This window comes from Ahaetulla prasina, chromosome 10 (assembly GCF_028640845.1).
Source record: "Ahaetulla prasina isolate Xishuangbanna chromosome 10, ASM2864084v1, whole genome shotgun sequence".
Classification (NCBI taxonomy): domain Eukaryota; kingdom Metazoa; phylum Chordata; class Lepidosauria; order Squamata; family Colubridae; genus Ahaetulla; species Ahaetulla prasina.
The window spans coordinates 16,370,974-16,385,477 of record NC_080548.1 but is presented as its reverse complement, the minus strand read 5'-3'; the positions used below and the strand labels follow the sequence as shown (position 1 = coordinate 16,385,477).

General features: G+C 44.6%; 1 protein-coding gene across 6 annotated transcripts in view; it reads left to right on the top strand.

Moving 5' to 3' along the window:
• Positions 1-14,504, top strand: part of AHDC1 (AT-hook DNA binding motif containing 1) — a 314,317-nt gene that overhangs the window by 99,916 nt on the left and 199,897 nt on the right. The window contains exon 2 of one of the 6 annotated variants that reach the window (XM_058196360.1): positions 4,078-4,326. The exons of the other annotated variants lie outside the window; for them this stretch is intronic. Coding sequence (XP_058052343.1) covers positions 4,239-4,326 — 88 coding nt within the window. The 5' untranslated portion in view covers positions 4,078-4,238. The remainder of the gene's footprint in view (positions 1-4,077; positions 4,327-14,504) is intronic. 6 annotated transcript variants of the gene reach the window in all.

Genomic DNA, 14,504 nt, shown 5'->3' with positions numbered 1-14,504 from the left:
CCTAAAGTTTTACTTGTGTAAGTACACATCTTTCAGAGTGTTTAGAAGGTGTGGGATAGAAGGAGGAGGGTGCTTGGTGGCAGGTTATTTTCAGAATCATGAAGTACCCAAGCCTGGGGCTCAACTTTTCTTCTGACCAGAAATACATCGGAGAATATACTATTGGCTGCTGTGAGCCTCTAGAAAGAGAAAATACAGCTGGCCATTTTATTTATTTATCAAATTTTATATTTTATGATACACTATTTTGCCATGAAAGTTTTGCCTCTACACCCTTGTGCAATCTTGGGGAGTGTTTGTGCATATAAGTATTGGTTGCAACTGCAATTTTAAAGTTTAGAAAGCCAAGCTTTTTTAAAGGAGATGCAATCATAATGTCTTAATATAATAAGTCTATCACGGTTTTAAAGGTTTTGACAAAAGAGCAAATTAAGATTGTAGCAGTAGAAGAGGGTAGAATTGGTGGGTTGTGTTCACACAATATACTAAAGATTAGATTGGGGGGAGAAATTAACTATCTTCAGTATGACAAGCAATCGCCAAGTAAACTAGATTGCCATGACAAGCTGAGATGGTTCGATTCCCACAAGACTGAACCAGGGTTCTCCAACACGAACCCATCCCATCTATATACTACTAAATCTCTCCTGTTTGTCCCTTTATAAATCTTTTACTGAGTGAAATGGTGTATAGGGCAGACATTTTTCAACCAAGATATCTCAAATGGAGTAACTTATCAAATGTATCTAAAATCCAGAACCCATCAACCTATTATCCAAAGCACCTGAAAGCAGGGCAAGAAGCAATGGATGGAAACTAATCAAGGAAAGAAGCAATCTAGATGTAAGTAGAAATTTTCTGACAGAACAATTAAATCAGTGGAACGACTTGCCTTCAAAAGTTGTGGGTGCTTCTCCAACACTGGAGGTTTTTAAGAAGAGGTTGGACAACCATTGGTCTGAAATGGTATAGGACAGTCATGGCTAACCTTTTCCGGACCGAGTGCCAAAAGTGTGCACATGTGTGCAAACCCCCAAAATGCAATACGCATCCCCTGCACATGCGCACGTGCCCCCCCACATGTACCCCACTCTCCTGCACAAGCGCAGCAGAGACCCGAAGACCAGATGGGAGGCGTGCACACATGCACAGCAGAGCTGAGCTGGGGGGATGGCTTGTGTGCCCACAGAGAGGGCGCTGCGGGCCACCTCTGGCACATGTGCCATAGGTTCACCATCACTGGTATAGGGTTGTCTGCCTGAGCAAGGTGTTGGACTAGGACAGCAGTCACCAACTGGTGGTCTGTGGACCACTGGTGGTCTGCGAGAAAATTTTGGTTGTCCGCAGAAAAATTATTTGCATTTTTTATATTGCACTAAACAGGGGTCCTCAAACTATGGCCTCTGGGCTAGATATATATACAATGAACATTTGATTTGCTGCAGAGAGTCTCCCCCTTTGAGGTCTTTTTATGTGGGTCAGAGGGGGGAAGAAATTCCAACTTGGGGTCTGCTTCAGCCTCCTAGTGTGGGGCTTTGGGCGAAGGCTGGAGGGAAGTGCCACTGGTGATGAAGAGCCAGAGGGCCTTGTTCCAGTGGGACTGCCTCATGGCCTGGAACTGACTGACCATCTCAGCTCGCTAAGACTCCAGGCACCCATACCTGGCCTTGCACTCCCACAGGTCTTTGCTCTGCTTGGAAAGCCTATGCTCATAGCTTCAGCTGAGCCTCCTTCACGGTCAGATCCAATTTGAGCTGAGCTGCTTTGCCAATTCTTTCTCGTGGTGGCTGCTTAGCTCCAGCAACTCCTGTTGGGACCCTAAGGAGCCCCGGTGGGGAAGTGAGGAGTGGCTGGCAGAGGAGGGGCAAGTAGAGGCCTCTCGATGTGAGTGACATCGAATTAACCACCCCCACCTAGTCACATGACCACCTAGCCACGCCCACCCAGCCGGTCATTAGGCAGATCATATTAGTGGTCCGTGGGATTTAAAATTATGAATTTAGTGGTCCCTGATGTCCAAAAGATTGGTAACCCCTGGACTAGGAGACCTCCAAGGTCCCTTACACTGTTAACCAGCAGCCACGACTAGTTTGTAGTTCTCATCCCAGCTTCCTAGTCCTATCTTAAGATGTGCAGTGTTTGGAGCAAGGTGTAACCTTAATGCATGTAATTCAGTATTACTAACGCAGGCTGACAGCCCTCAAACCCAGGTCTTCCTGGAAACGCCTGGCATTGAATCTGGTACCCTTCAGTGTGCAAAGCAGACACACACTTGCTGATCTGTGCACGCCGCTGAGAATAAGAAGGAGAACACAAAAGTCTGTTTCCCTTCTCTCGGAGGACGATAGCAACATTCTCAAAGCCGCAGGAGTGGAAACATCACAAAGGGGTAATCTGTCAAAAGCTTTCTTCACAGCACATTTCTGCAGGAAAGAACCATTCTTTCATCTTAAGACAACTGGGTCTCTCCCCACCCCATATTAAAAAACATGCACACGTCTTTTGCGGAATAATTATGTCCCCAAATAGGCGGAGGTTTTAGGTGGCATCTCCAAAGCTTTTGCTTGCTGCCCATGGGTTGGGTTAAAAAAAAAAAAAGCTGGCAATCCTTTATTATTATTATTTTTACAGTATTTTAAAAAGGGGGAGGAAATAACTTTCCCTGTTTATTATTTATTAATCAAATTTACATGGTGCCCCCTCCCCTATTTCACCGAAAGCAACTCTGGGTAGCACACAGCAATGTAGTTCCTAGAACAGGGGTCTCCAACCTTGGCAACTTTAAGCCTGGCGGACTTCAACTCCCGGAATTCCCCAGCCAGCAAAGCTGGCTGGGGAATTCCGGGAGTTGAAGTCCGCCAGGCTTAAAGTTGCCAAGGTTGGTGACCCCTGTTCTAGAAGCCACATTATCACTTCTTCTGGAAATGTACATAAATTAGAAGGTATCCATATGTGATGTTGGTCAACGCAAGATCCTGTATATTTTACTCTCTGGATCTTTGGCCGAAGGAGCAGCTGTGTTGAAGGTGCTGCTGACCCAGCTTAAAAGGAAATACTAGCCTTGCTTTTAATTAAGAGCAACTGCTTTGCAATTTGCCTTCTTGCTCTCGGTCTTATTTATATGCTTGCTGATGACCATGAAATGTAGTCCCTTACACCAGCTTTTGCCACCTTAGTGCCATCCAGAGCTGCTGAGATGGCTGTTTCCCAAATGTCCAGCCAGAATAGCTATAACAACTATCTTCACAATTTTTCTGTGAATTAATCGTAATTTCTAAGTTGGCTTCTGTCATCTGCTCAACACCTACAAACCAGAGAGTTTTCTTCCAAGTGGGATTTCCTTTCCCTTTCCTTTCCTTTCCTTTCTTTCCTTCTTTCCTCCCCTCCTCTCCCCCCACTTTCCCTTCCTTTCCCCTAACACACTTTGGTTGATGTTCACACAGTTTACAAGTTAGCTTTCATTCACCATTGTGGGGACTTTTATTTATAAATTTTACATTGGAAAAAAAATTACATATGGGGCAGTCATCACTTCAGATGGCTCTAGTTATATTCCTAGAAATGGAGCAGTGATTTTTTTTTTAAAAGGTTACTTTGTAAGATACTGGTATGATGCATATTTAAATGTACCTTTGATCCTGATCTTTGTTTAGAGTCATGCTTTTCACATTAAGAAAAGAACAAGCTATGCTCCTTCACTTTGCACCAACTCATAATTCCACCACCAGTGGTAAACTAAGGAGTTCCTCTTTGAGGGAAGTGGGCGGTTCAGATACGCAAAATATAAATAAACACATCTTTATTTACATGTTCCTATCGCTCCCCCTTCATATTGGATGCTCTAAATAGATTTTTCATATTCATATTCTCCCAACTTCATATTGGATGCTCTAAATAGATTTTTAAATCATCTTTGTTTATTACATAAATCTATTTACAAATGTCCTTTATTTATTTACCTGTTTCTCCCTTTTCCTTCCCCTCCCTCCTTTAAAAGAAATACAAAGCTAGCTTCACCTTGTAAGTTCTGGATAAGTTTGCTTTTCAAAAAAAAAAAATCCTTTTGTTTATTTCCAGAAAGCCACATGCAGCTTTGCAAAATCTCCACTAGGAGGTATTTTTTATTTAAGGAGAAAAAAAAAATACTTATCGATGCCGTTGGCTCCCGCTTCTCTTTCTGCATGTGGTACCACGGGAGCGAAAACAGCCTCTTGAGCACTCCACGAATCTGGTGATTGATGGGCTGCGGGGCTGGAGGAGAAGAGAAGGATGAGGGGCTTTGGGCCACCCACGTGGATCAAAGGAGCTGGATCGAGAGCAACATAGGTGAGGGTTTGTGATGGGCAAGGAATGATCATCTGCGTCTCTGGGATGGGGGAATAACTAGACTCCCTGGGTTTGGGTGAATAGGTAGGTGAGGTGACAGAATCTCCATCTGGACCTGGAACCGACTGTCACAGCTGGCAAGGTGATAGATACCAACGCGATGCCTTATCTTGGCCAGCACAGTGCATTCCTTTTCTCCCCCGTTTAGAGAATATCTAGCTTTACAAGGTAGATTTTTTTTTTAAACGCTGAAAATTAATTTCCGGCGCTGTTTTAATTTTGCTGTATTTAATTTGATGCTTGCTTTAATTAACTGCTGGGTAAACCTTCTCCCAAGCTACTCCCAGATGCTTATGATTGCTAGAGTGATGGGCTGCAGGAGGTCTGGTTTGGCTGGTTGAGGAAGGAAGGGACAAAGAGGAAGTCTGTTGGGTTCTGGTATTCCCCCACCCACTCACCCACCCCTGCTCCCTGGTTTTTCAATCTGGCCTGGAGATATGGTCAGCATGGAGGGTTTTTGGGTGTTGCTTTGAGCACTGTATCTCAACCTTGCCGACTTTAAGATGGGTGGACTTCAGCTCCCAGAATTCCCCAGCCAGTTGGGGGAATTCTGGGAGTTGAAGTCCACCCATCTTAAAAGTCTACAAAAGTCGAGAAACAGTGCTTGGAGGATCAGGATGCCGAGATCCTTAAAGGAACAGCTCTTCTTTATTCCGTGTACAGCTCTGTCCGACCTTGCTTACTAATTAAGCTGTTTTTGAGACAAGACATGACAGTTTTGAATACAAGACATGATGCCGCCGCCTCTTGCTTTGCCATAAAGGAAAAAAAAAATGAGGAGGGAGGGCCCCAGTATTTTCTGTTACGCTGTGGGTTATTTTATGCTGTGGTGACTCGGAGCACTTAAAAACTCAACTGTCCTGGAGGTCAATTTAACTCAAGGACGATCTTTCTGTGGCTTGAGTGCTGTGTTTGGCCTTTGAGTGATGCACTGAAAACCACAGTCCAAAAGGGCCAGGGAGGGGTGGGGGAGAGGGGGAAATGCTTGAAGCTGGAACAAACAACAGTCAGTTTGATTACTGTAGTTAAGAAACAACTCTCAAGAGAGGGGGCAGGAGACTCTGCGGCTGCACCGGGTGCTTTATGGGGTTGCAAACAACTTTAGGATGAGAGAGGCTGGTTTCGGTTCGTCCCTCCTTTTTATCCAATTTTCTCTTTTTGTTGTAAAATTGTGGCCGCTGCTTCTTCTGCACTTCAGATCTTATAACTGTTGGGAAACTGCCAGCCAGGCTGGAAGGAGGGGTCAAGTGAGGGCCTAGCTTGGAGTCCTTACGCAAGCAGTATAAGCTTGACCTCCCCCAATGATCCATGAAGCCTTATCCGATCATCCCCAGGGGGAAGGCAAGCAATCTGGCGAGATGCTTGTAGCATGTAGCAAACAAAGTTACTGACTTTGCTAGTCACAAGAAGCTACAGTCTGCTTCCTCCTGACAGTAACCCAGAAATCCTGACTCTGGTCCTCGCCAGCTGTTCTGAAACACCCCGTTCAAGATGGGGAATTTTATTTGAGGTTACCTTAGGAGATGCCACCTTGGAGAAGGTGGTGACAGCCCCATGTCACTGTCAGACGTCCTGTGTACCACTTGATCTGGGGAATAAATGGAGCCACAGCAGTTAAAGACATTCAGCTCCTATTGGAGGGAGGGGGGGCTGATAGCATGTACAGTTTGGTGTGACACACTGGTATTCCCATGTTTACTGCTGCAACCTAAGCAACATGTAATGAAGTTCACACATGCCTGGAGAGGCAGGCTTTTCTTTTACAGTTATTCCCTGGGTATTAGGATGCCACCGAACATGGTACTGCTTTTTAATAATTAAAATGTGAATTTGGGGCTGAAGTTTTTCCAGCTTCTTTTTTTAAACTGAAAAAACACAGTGCAATTTTTTAAAAAAAACACAAAACCCACATCCTCTAGGCTTTGCCATGCTGTGCTGGTTTCTTATTAACCTCTGAATGAGGCCCCCCACTTTTCTGTAAAGAAACTGCTTTACAACAGCTTGCCCATAACTTGGACATGCCATGTCAGCAAGGTATTCAGGAAAGGAATGGGAAAGGAAATGGTTTCTCCTTTATTTCTTCAGCAGATTCTGATTTTTATTTTAGTGTGTCTGGGGCAGGAGAGAGAAGTTCAGACAAAGCGCTAACCCCTAAATCTAGGTTAAGAAAAGGCATCGGCTGCGTTCACATTAGGCCTAGACTGGTTTAGGTGCTGACCTAGAAACCAGGAGGCTGTGAGTTCTAATCCCACCTTAGGCATGTAAGTTGATTGGGAGAGTTTGGGTGAATGACCAGGAGATTGTGAGTTTTAGTCCTGTCTCAGGCATGAAAGCCAGCTGGATAACCTTGGGCCAATCGCTAGGAAGCGGTGAGTTCTAATGCCGCCTTAGGCATGTAAGTTGACTGGGTGACTTTGAGCGAAGCACCAGGAGACTGTGAGTTCTAGTCCTGCCTTAAGCATGAAAGCCAGGTAGGTGACTTTGGGCCAGTCCTTCTGTCTCTCAGCCCAGCCCACCTCACAGGCTTGTTGTTGTGTGGAAAATAGGATGCAAAAAGAGTATTGTGTATGTTTGCAGCCTTAGTTATGGATAAAGTAATAAAGGCACTATTTAAAAATATCAAATAAATAAAGGTACCTAAAGAAGCCACCGGTCAGTCCTAGAGGAGATCAACCTTGACTGCTCTTTAGAAGGCCAGATCCTGAAGATGAAACTCAAATGCTTTGGCCACCTAATGAGAAGGAAGGACTCACTGGAGAAGAGCCGAATGCTGGGAACGATTGAGGGCAAAAGAAGAAGGGGATGGCAGAGAATGACAGGTGGCTGGATGGAGTCACTGAAGTAGTCGGCGTGAGCTTAAACGGACTCTCCAGGGGATGGTAGAGGACAGGAAGGCCTGAAGGAACATTGTCCATGGGGTCATGATGGGTCGGACACAACTTCGCAACTAACAACAACAAAAAGCTATGTTACGACTTGATGCAATAGCTGGGCTGATCCAACAGGCAATAGATTCCTGATGAACCACAAACTTACCCCAGCCCTTTGTTGGCTGTACATTGCTTGATGTGCAAAACACCATCTCCACAGTAAGAGGAGAGACACAAATCTAAAATTCTTAAACTATTAGAAACAATAGGAACCTTTTGCATTTATTGTTTCTTGGTAGAGTAAAGAGGTCATCACCACCTGGTGAAGATAGAGCAGGGGTGTCAAACTCAATTTCATTGAGGGCCACATCAGGGTTGTGTTTGATCTCGGGGTGGGGGGAGAGGGGCTGGGGGTGTGTGACCAGCTCGACGTCACTCATGTCAGGGGTGCCTGTGGCAGCCCAGGCGCTCTGCCAGAGAAAATTAATTATAATAAGTTTTTTAATTTACATTTTAAATTGTACATTGTATTGTCAGTGAAAATGGAGCTCCGTTTTCACTGGCAGAGGGTTGCAGGAGGCCATCGCAGCCGAAAACGGAGCTCGGGACCCCCTTTTCTCTAGGAAAGGCACGGTGGACCAATCCTTCGCAGTTTCCAGGGCAACCCCACGGGCCAGATTTAAGCACTCCGTGGGCTGGATCCGGGGTCCGGGCCTTGAGTTTGACACCCTTGGAACTCCATTGGGATCTATTTCAGTCACTCTTTCCCACAGGACCGAAGCTGCGCCGGAGGTGGAGCCTTGGTTTACGAGCCAGTTAAATGGCCATTAATTTGCAATGCTGGACAGTTAGATGCAGCAGGTAGATGATAGAAAATGATACATGTATGTGTATGTATGTGTGTATACTTTTCCAGGGAAAAGAGGGTTGGGAATGGCAGCTTGGGAGCAAGAGAGATGATACTAGGAAAATTCAGACGGGGCTGCTTGAAAGAGATAGGGAAAATGGTGTTTAAAAAAGGATGGAGCTTAAAAGAAGCAGAAAGGTTGCTGGGTGTTTACTCAGGTTTTCTGGTCAGGATAATTGATCACTGGGTGTCGTGGAAACAAAATTGAGGTAGCTCAGTTAGGCTGAGAGAAGTTGACTGGGGCATCTATCAGCAGATCCAATTCCATTCTTCACTCTTGACTTGTTCCTGGGTTAGAATTCTCTCTTTCTTCAGCCCTAGATGTCAGACTGAGAAGAGATAGGACCAAGCACACACAGAAAATGAAGAGTGTCCTTGAACAAATTCAGGGTTGGGGGGGGATATTTGTAGCCCCTTAAAGATCTCGGGGTGTGTGTGTGTGTGTGTGTGTGTGTGTGAGAGAGAGAGAGAGAGAGAGAGACAGAGACAGAGACGGGACCCTTTGCAGGGATTCAGATTCAGGGTGGAATTTGACAGGATTGTGCAAGGTTTTCCTTCCTTCTTTCTTTCCTCTGTCACACATATGTGGATACGGCATTGATTCCTTGTCCAAACAGTAGGAAGTGCCTTCCTCAAAATGTCAACACAATTTCTGATCTTCTTTTGGTCTGGGAGATCCTCTGGAAGGATTGCGAGCCACAGAGAGGTGATGCAACTTTTGTCTATCTTGGGGAAAGAGCGACAATGTCACAAGCATCTTAAGGAGAAAAGAACATAAATGCTGCCCACTCTTTCTGGTCATAGGAAATGGGGTGATGATACGGAGACGCTTCCTTTCAGTCTGGACAGGAAATCACACGCACACCATGTGTATGTGTGTGTATGATCTTGATGTATGCAAGTGGCTTCACGTGGTTTGTTGAGAAACCATAGTCTGCTTATTCAGAATTAGCTGAGTTTGTATGACATGTTAACAGCATTGGTATTCAGCCGGTTTGGACCAGTTTGGGCGAACAGGTAGCGGCGACCGCAGGTGGGCGAGCTCACCCGCCCCGTCTCTATGCCGTCCTATTTAGCCACATTTTCAAAGCCAGGCGTATGTGCAGAAGGCGCATGTGTGAGTGGCCAAGCGCATGCGTAAAAGTTGCGTGCGAGAAGTGAACGTACATGCGCGGGGCGAACCGGCGATAAAAATACTTGAAATCCAGCTCTGCATGTTAAGCAGGTTAAACAGACCATGTGTTGCAAAATGTACGTACTAGGTGGGTTTGCAAACACGTTACGCCCGAATAAACCATGTTAGGCTGCACTACGATTGGCGGATGTGGAGAAGCAGGCTGGGATAAATGCTTGCTCTCCATAGTGATCGACATCCAGGTTTCCTGCACAGAACGGCTTTCTGTGTAACAAATGTTGTTGCTGTGAGAACTAATGCAGTTGCTGTGTAGAAAAAACATGTGGCGTAGCCCTCTGTTGTTCTGCACTGCCTCACTGGGAGTATTTGAAGTGGGAATGCTTCTCTTTCAAAAGTCATGGATTATTTGGGCTGAGAAAGAGGGCCTAAATCCTCACTTGCATATAGAAATCAATCACAATGCCTAGCCTTATTCTTTTCGCAATCTCGTTTTCGGCATGGGATGCACGAGCTCTGAAATATACATTCCCTTACCTTTATTTTATTTTATTTAGTTATTTTTTAAAAAGGGTGATTATAGCTTTGAGAGGACTGGCAGCTTGTTTCTTTCTCCAAATAACTGAATGGGTTTGGATTCTCTTGAGTTGTGTGAAGTCCCTGTGTTAGCCAAACGTATAAATCTAAAATTAATCAAGGGAGTCGGGGCGTTTTCCAACAGCTTTACAAATGCAAACCCTATTTGCTTTCCTGGTCTGGCTGGCTAGGAAATGAGTGATAATCTCGCCCTGCCCTGCGATTGCAGAATAGAACAGAAGAATGTTCTCACTACTGCTGTTGACCAGGGAGCGCAAGGAGAAAGCAATTTAGCCAAGGATGAAATGGCTGAACTAGTTTCAAGCCTTCCTGCCAGAAAGTTCACCAGCCTCCAAGCTGCCTTTGGCTCTGTCTATCAGCAAAAACAACACTACCGCAGTTGTCCAAGCAGGAACTCCAGCTGGGGAAGATCAGACCGGCCAAAACTGCATTTAAATGCTGGGTTACGTCTCACCTCTTTGTTCTGGAAGCAGAGAACTAGTCCCACCCACCCACCCAAAGCTCCATTTGCTAGTCCTTTTTTTTTTTCCTTGCACACTTTGATCTTGTTCCTCTGTAAATCTGATAGTGGGACCCATTGCTTTAAAAAAAAAAAAAAACCAGAGCAAGATATTTGCATGACTTATCTGCAAAACGCATGCAATCCAGGAGGCTGATCTATACACTGAGCCAAGTTCTTGGGCCATCTTAATTCACTAGCAGCCACAACAGTGTTTTTCCAACGTGGCAACTTTTAAGATGTGTGGACTTCAACCTGCTGGCTGGGAGAATTTGGGGAGTTGAAGTTCACACTTCTTAAAAGTTGCCAAGTTTAAAAATTACCAGGTTCCTTGAACGTAGGGAGCTTTTTTTCCCCACCAGCCGTCTGGATATGCTAAGTATGGGAATTAGCCCTTTTTTTTTTTTTTTGCATGCAAAATCTCTGATCTGCCAATGCCGAGCCAATGCTCCCCACTGCTACCAACCTGCCTTCCATTGAGGACCTGTATACTGCACGAATCAAGAAGAGGGCCGTGAAAATATTTACAGATCCCTCACATCCAGGACATAAACTGTTTCAACTCCTACCCTCAAAACAATGCTATAGAGCACTGCACACCAGAACAACTAAACACAAGAACAGCTTTTTCCCGAAGGCCATCACTCTGCTAAACAAATAATTCCCTCAACACTGTCAAACTATTTACTAAATCTGCACTATTATTAATCTTCTCATCGTTCCCATCACTTATCTCCTTCCATTTATGACTGTATGGCTGTAACTTTGTTGCTGGCAATCCTTATGATTTATATTGATATATTGACCATCATTTGTGTTGTAAATGTTGTACCTTGATGAACGTATCTTTTCTTTTATGTACACTGAGAGCATATGCACCAAGACAAATTCCTTGTGTGTCCAATCACACTTGGCCAATAAAAGAATTCTATTCTATTCTATTCTATTCTATTCTATTCTATTCTATTCTATTCTATTCTATTCTATTCTAGAGCAACTAAATGGGCAAGGAATTCATACTGCCCTTTGCAGATTCTAAAGAGTATGATCTTCTTCCCTAGGGTGTTCGGGGTATGTGGAATGCGGGTTTTGGAGGCCTAAACTTGATAGCTGGTAGCCCTTAATGCCTTTGCAGCTTAAGAGAGATGTCTGAAGGAAGGAGGAATGTGGTCTGGGTCATGGGCTAAAAATAGATGGGAACTGAAAAGAAAGCATGATTAAAGAAGGGAAGAATTAAAGAGGAGAAAGAGGTGATAAGGGGAATGGGCAAAGGGAACAGGTAAAAGCAGGGATAAAAGCACAAAGATGTAATTGCACAAGGGGGGGGGGGTTTCCTAATGAGCTTCCATACAAGAACCGTGAACCAGGTTTTTTTTTTTAAAAATGTGGATTTCCGTGATTATATAACATTAGCTATCTTTATGAACTGAGATGTTATCTTTCCGTTTTAGGTGCAGAGCACAGCTTGGTTCAAACTGTACCAAAGCTAGTTTCTGTTAAATTGTGTTTTCTTGGAAGGTGTGTTTTTAAATGCTGCAGCTCTGTGGGGCTCATTGGCAGTCTTATCTCCCCTTGTTACAGTTTGAGAAATTTTGCCTCACCAGGCATTGTGCTGTTGTTGGGTCTTGCAAACGGAATGGTGGCTTGGTGGCTTTTCACCTCCCACCTGCAGCAACTGTTGGGATTTCACTGCAAGTGGCTGTGTGCAGATACTACACTGTACATTGTCCTGAACTCCTGGATGGTGTAAATCTAGTAAATAAATATGCAAAATCCTTAAGAAATGTGATGAACAAATTTAATATAGACACGTTGACAAATTTTTACCGCCAAAAAAAAAAAAAGCACTGACCTCCAATTTTTGGGAGGGGTGGAAGGAGTCCTCATATAGAAATTAGTCATCCATCATTACAATTACTTACTTAGGAGAATGCAAACATTTATTTTGCTCCTAAGATTCTCCTTGCTGAGCTCAGCTGAGAGGGAAATGAGTGAGGTCTGCCTCAGCATTTTGGACTTGGTATGTGTGGCAAACTGGAACTGATGTTCATTTAGTTTGATATCTCTTCCGTGGCATGATCTAGATGAGTTAGCAGGCTAAATTCTAGAGCGGCGGTTCTTAGCCTTGGCAACGGTAAGCTATATGGACTTCCATTCCCAGAATTCACCAACCGGAATGGCACCCAAGCATTAAAGTTGAAGTTCCATGCATCTTAACCTTGCTAAGGTTGAGAAACGCTGTTCTAGAATCTTCATTTTCTCTTCTTGATATTACTTGTGCTGAGGGTGAAGGTGACCTCTCTTGATTGGAAGGGTTACAAGAACTAATCCTACAGGATGTGTTAATTCAGCATTCAGATATTAAAGGCTGAATTATTTGCAGGATCCAATCTGGGTCGGTCACCAGGACCGGAGATTTACCATATTTTTCGGATGATAAGATGTACTGGAGTATAAGACGCACCAAGATTTTGAAGAGATGAACAAGAAAAAAAGGGGGGTTGCCCCCCCCAGCCCCCAGGAGCACTCTACAGGCCTCCCAAACCCTCTGAATGTCCCTTTTTGGGACAAATGGGCCCCTTTTTTGCAAAAAAGGGACCTGCAGAGGGTTGGGGAGGTCTGCAGAGTGCTCCTAGGGGCTGGGGAGGGCAAAAACACCTCCATTTCTGCAAAAAATGGACCTGTTTTTGCAAAAAACGGGCCCATTTTTGGCCTCCCAAACCCCCCTTGCATCACTTTTTTGCCCTCCCCAGCCCCCAGGAACACTCTGCAGGCGTCCCAAACACTCTGCAGGCCCTGTTTTTAAGAAAAATGGGCCTGCTTTTGGCAAAAATTGGATGCCCGGGGCAGGGTTTCGGGAGGCCAAAAATGGCTATATTCAGTGTATAAGATGCACCAACATTTCCACCCTCTTTTAGAAGGGAAAAAGTGTGTCTTATACTCCGAAAAGTACGGTAGTCTTCGGAGCTTTCGGACTCGTGCTGGAGCCCATCCCTGCTAGTCCATCGCCTTCATTCACGGAATTATTTGTATAATTCTAGGTAGTGGATTCTGCCTATTGGTTTATTTGTTAAATTTATATTCTGCTTCTTCTCTATTTCACTCCAGGTAATAAACATGGCATGTGCAATAGCGCATATCCAGTTATATATCAAGACGAGGCCTGTTTTAGTTCTTCAGTGGAAAATAAATTTGTACTTCTAAGCAGCCAAGCATTGAAAAAAGCTTGCCAACTGACCTGTTTTGGCTGGCCCGGCTGCAGAGTAGAGCAAGGTTTAGCAGGGGGAAGTGGATCTTTCTGAGATTTTATCCCCTCTTGAAACTTCTGTTGAACATTTAAGTTCGCCTAGTCGTGATGCAGATATAAAAGACGTGGGAAGGCTTGCTCTTCTGTAGCACCGCACACACTGCAGTGAGTAAAATCTCTTGATTTAAAAAACATTATCTTTGGCTGAAGAGGTTGTAGAAAAAATGCTTTTAAAAGCCTCTGATGATCTCAGCTGAGCCGCGCGATCATCAGAGCTTTTTTCCCCCCTTTTAAAAGCATTTTTTCAGCCGAAGAAAAAATGCTTTTAAAAGTTTTTTAAAAAAAACCTCTGATGATCGCGCAGCTCAGCTGGGTATGGGAGTGGGGCAGAGATTTTTGTTACCGGTTCTCTGAACCACCCACCGCCATCGCTACTGGATCGGGCGAGCCAGTCTGAACCGGGAGCATTTCACCCCTAGAGGGAGGGGCTTTTCATTTGAGGAGGGGTTGCTTGCAGACCAGTCCAGTGGCATGATTTGGGAAAAGGCACATATAACACAGTGGTGAAATCCCATTTTTTTACTACTGGTTCTGTGGGTGTGGCTTGGTAGGCATGGTGTTGCTTGCTGGGCATGGCAGGGGAAGGATACTGCAAAATCCCCATTCCCTCACAACTCCTGGGGGAAAGATATTGCAAAAAATCTCCATTTCCACCCACTCTGGGACTGCTCAAAATTTCTGCTACCGGTTCTCCAGAACCTGTCAGAACCTGCTGGATTTCACCTCTGATATAACACCACTATTCCAGGAGATGCATTGGCTGCCAGCGTGTTTCCAGGTGCAGGTCAAAGTGTTGGTTGTCACCT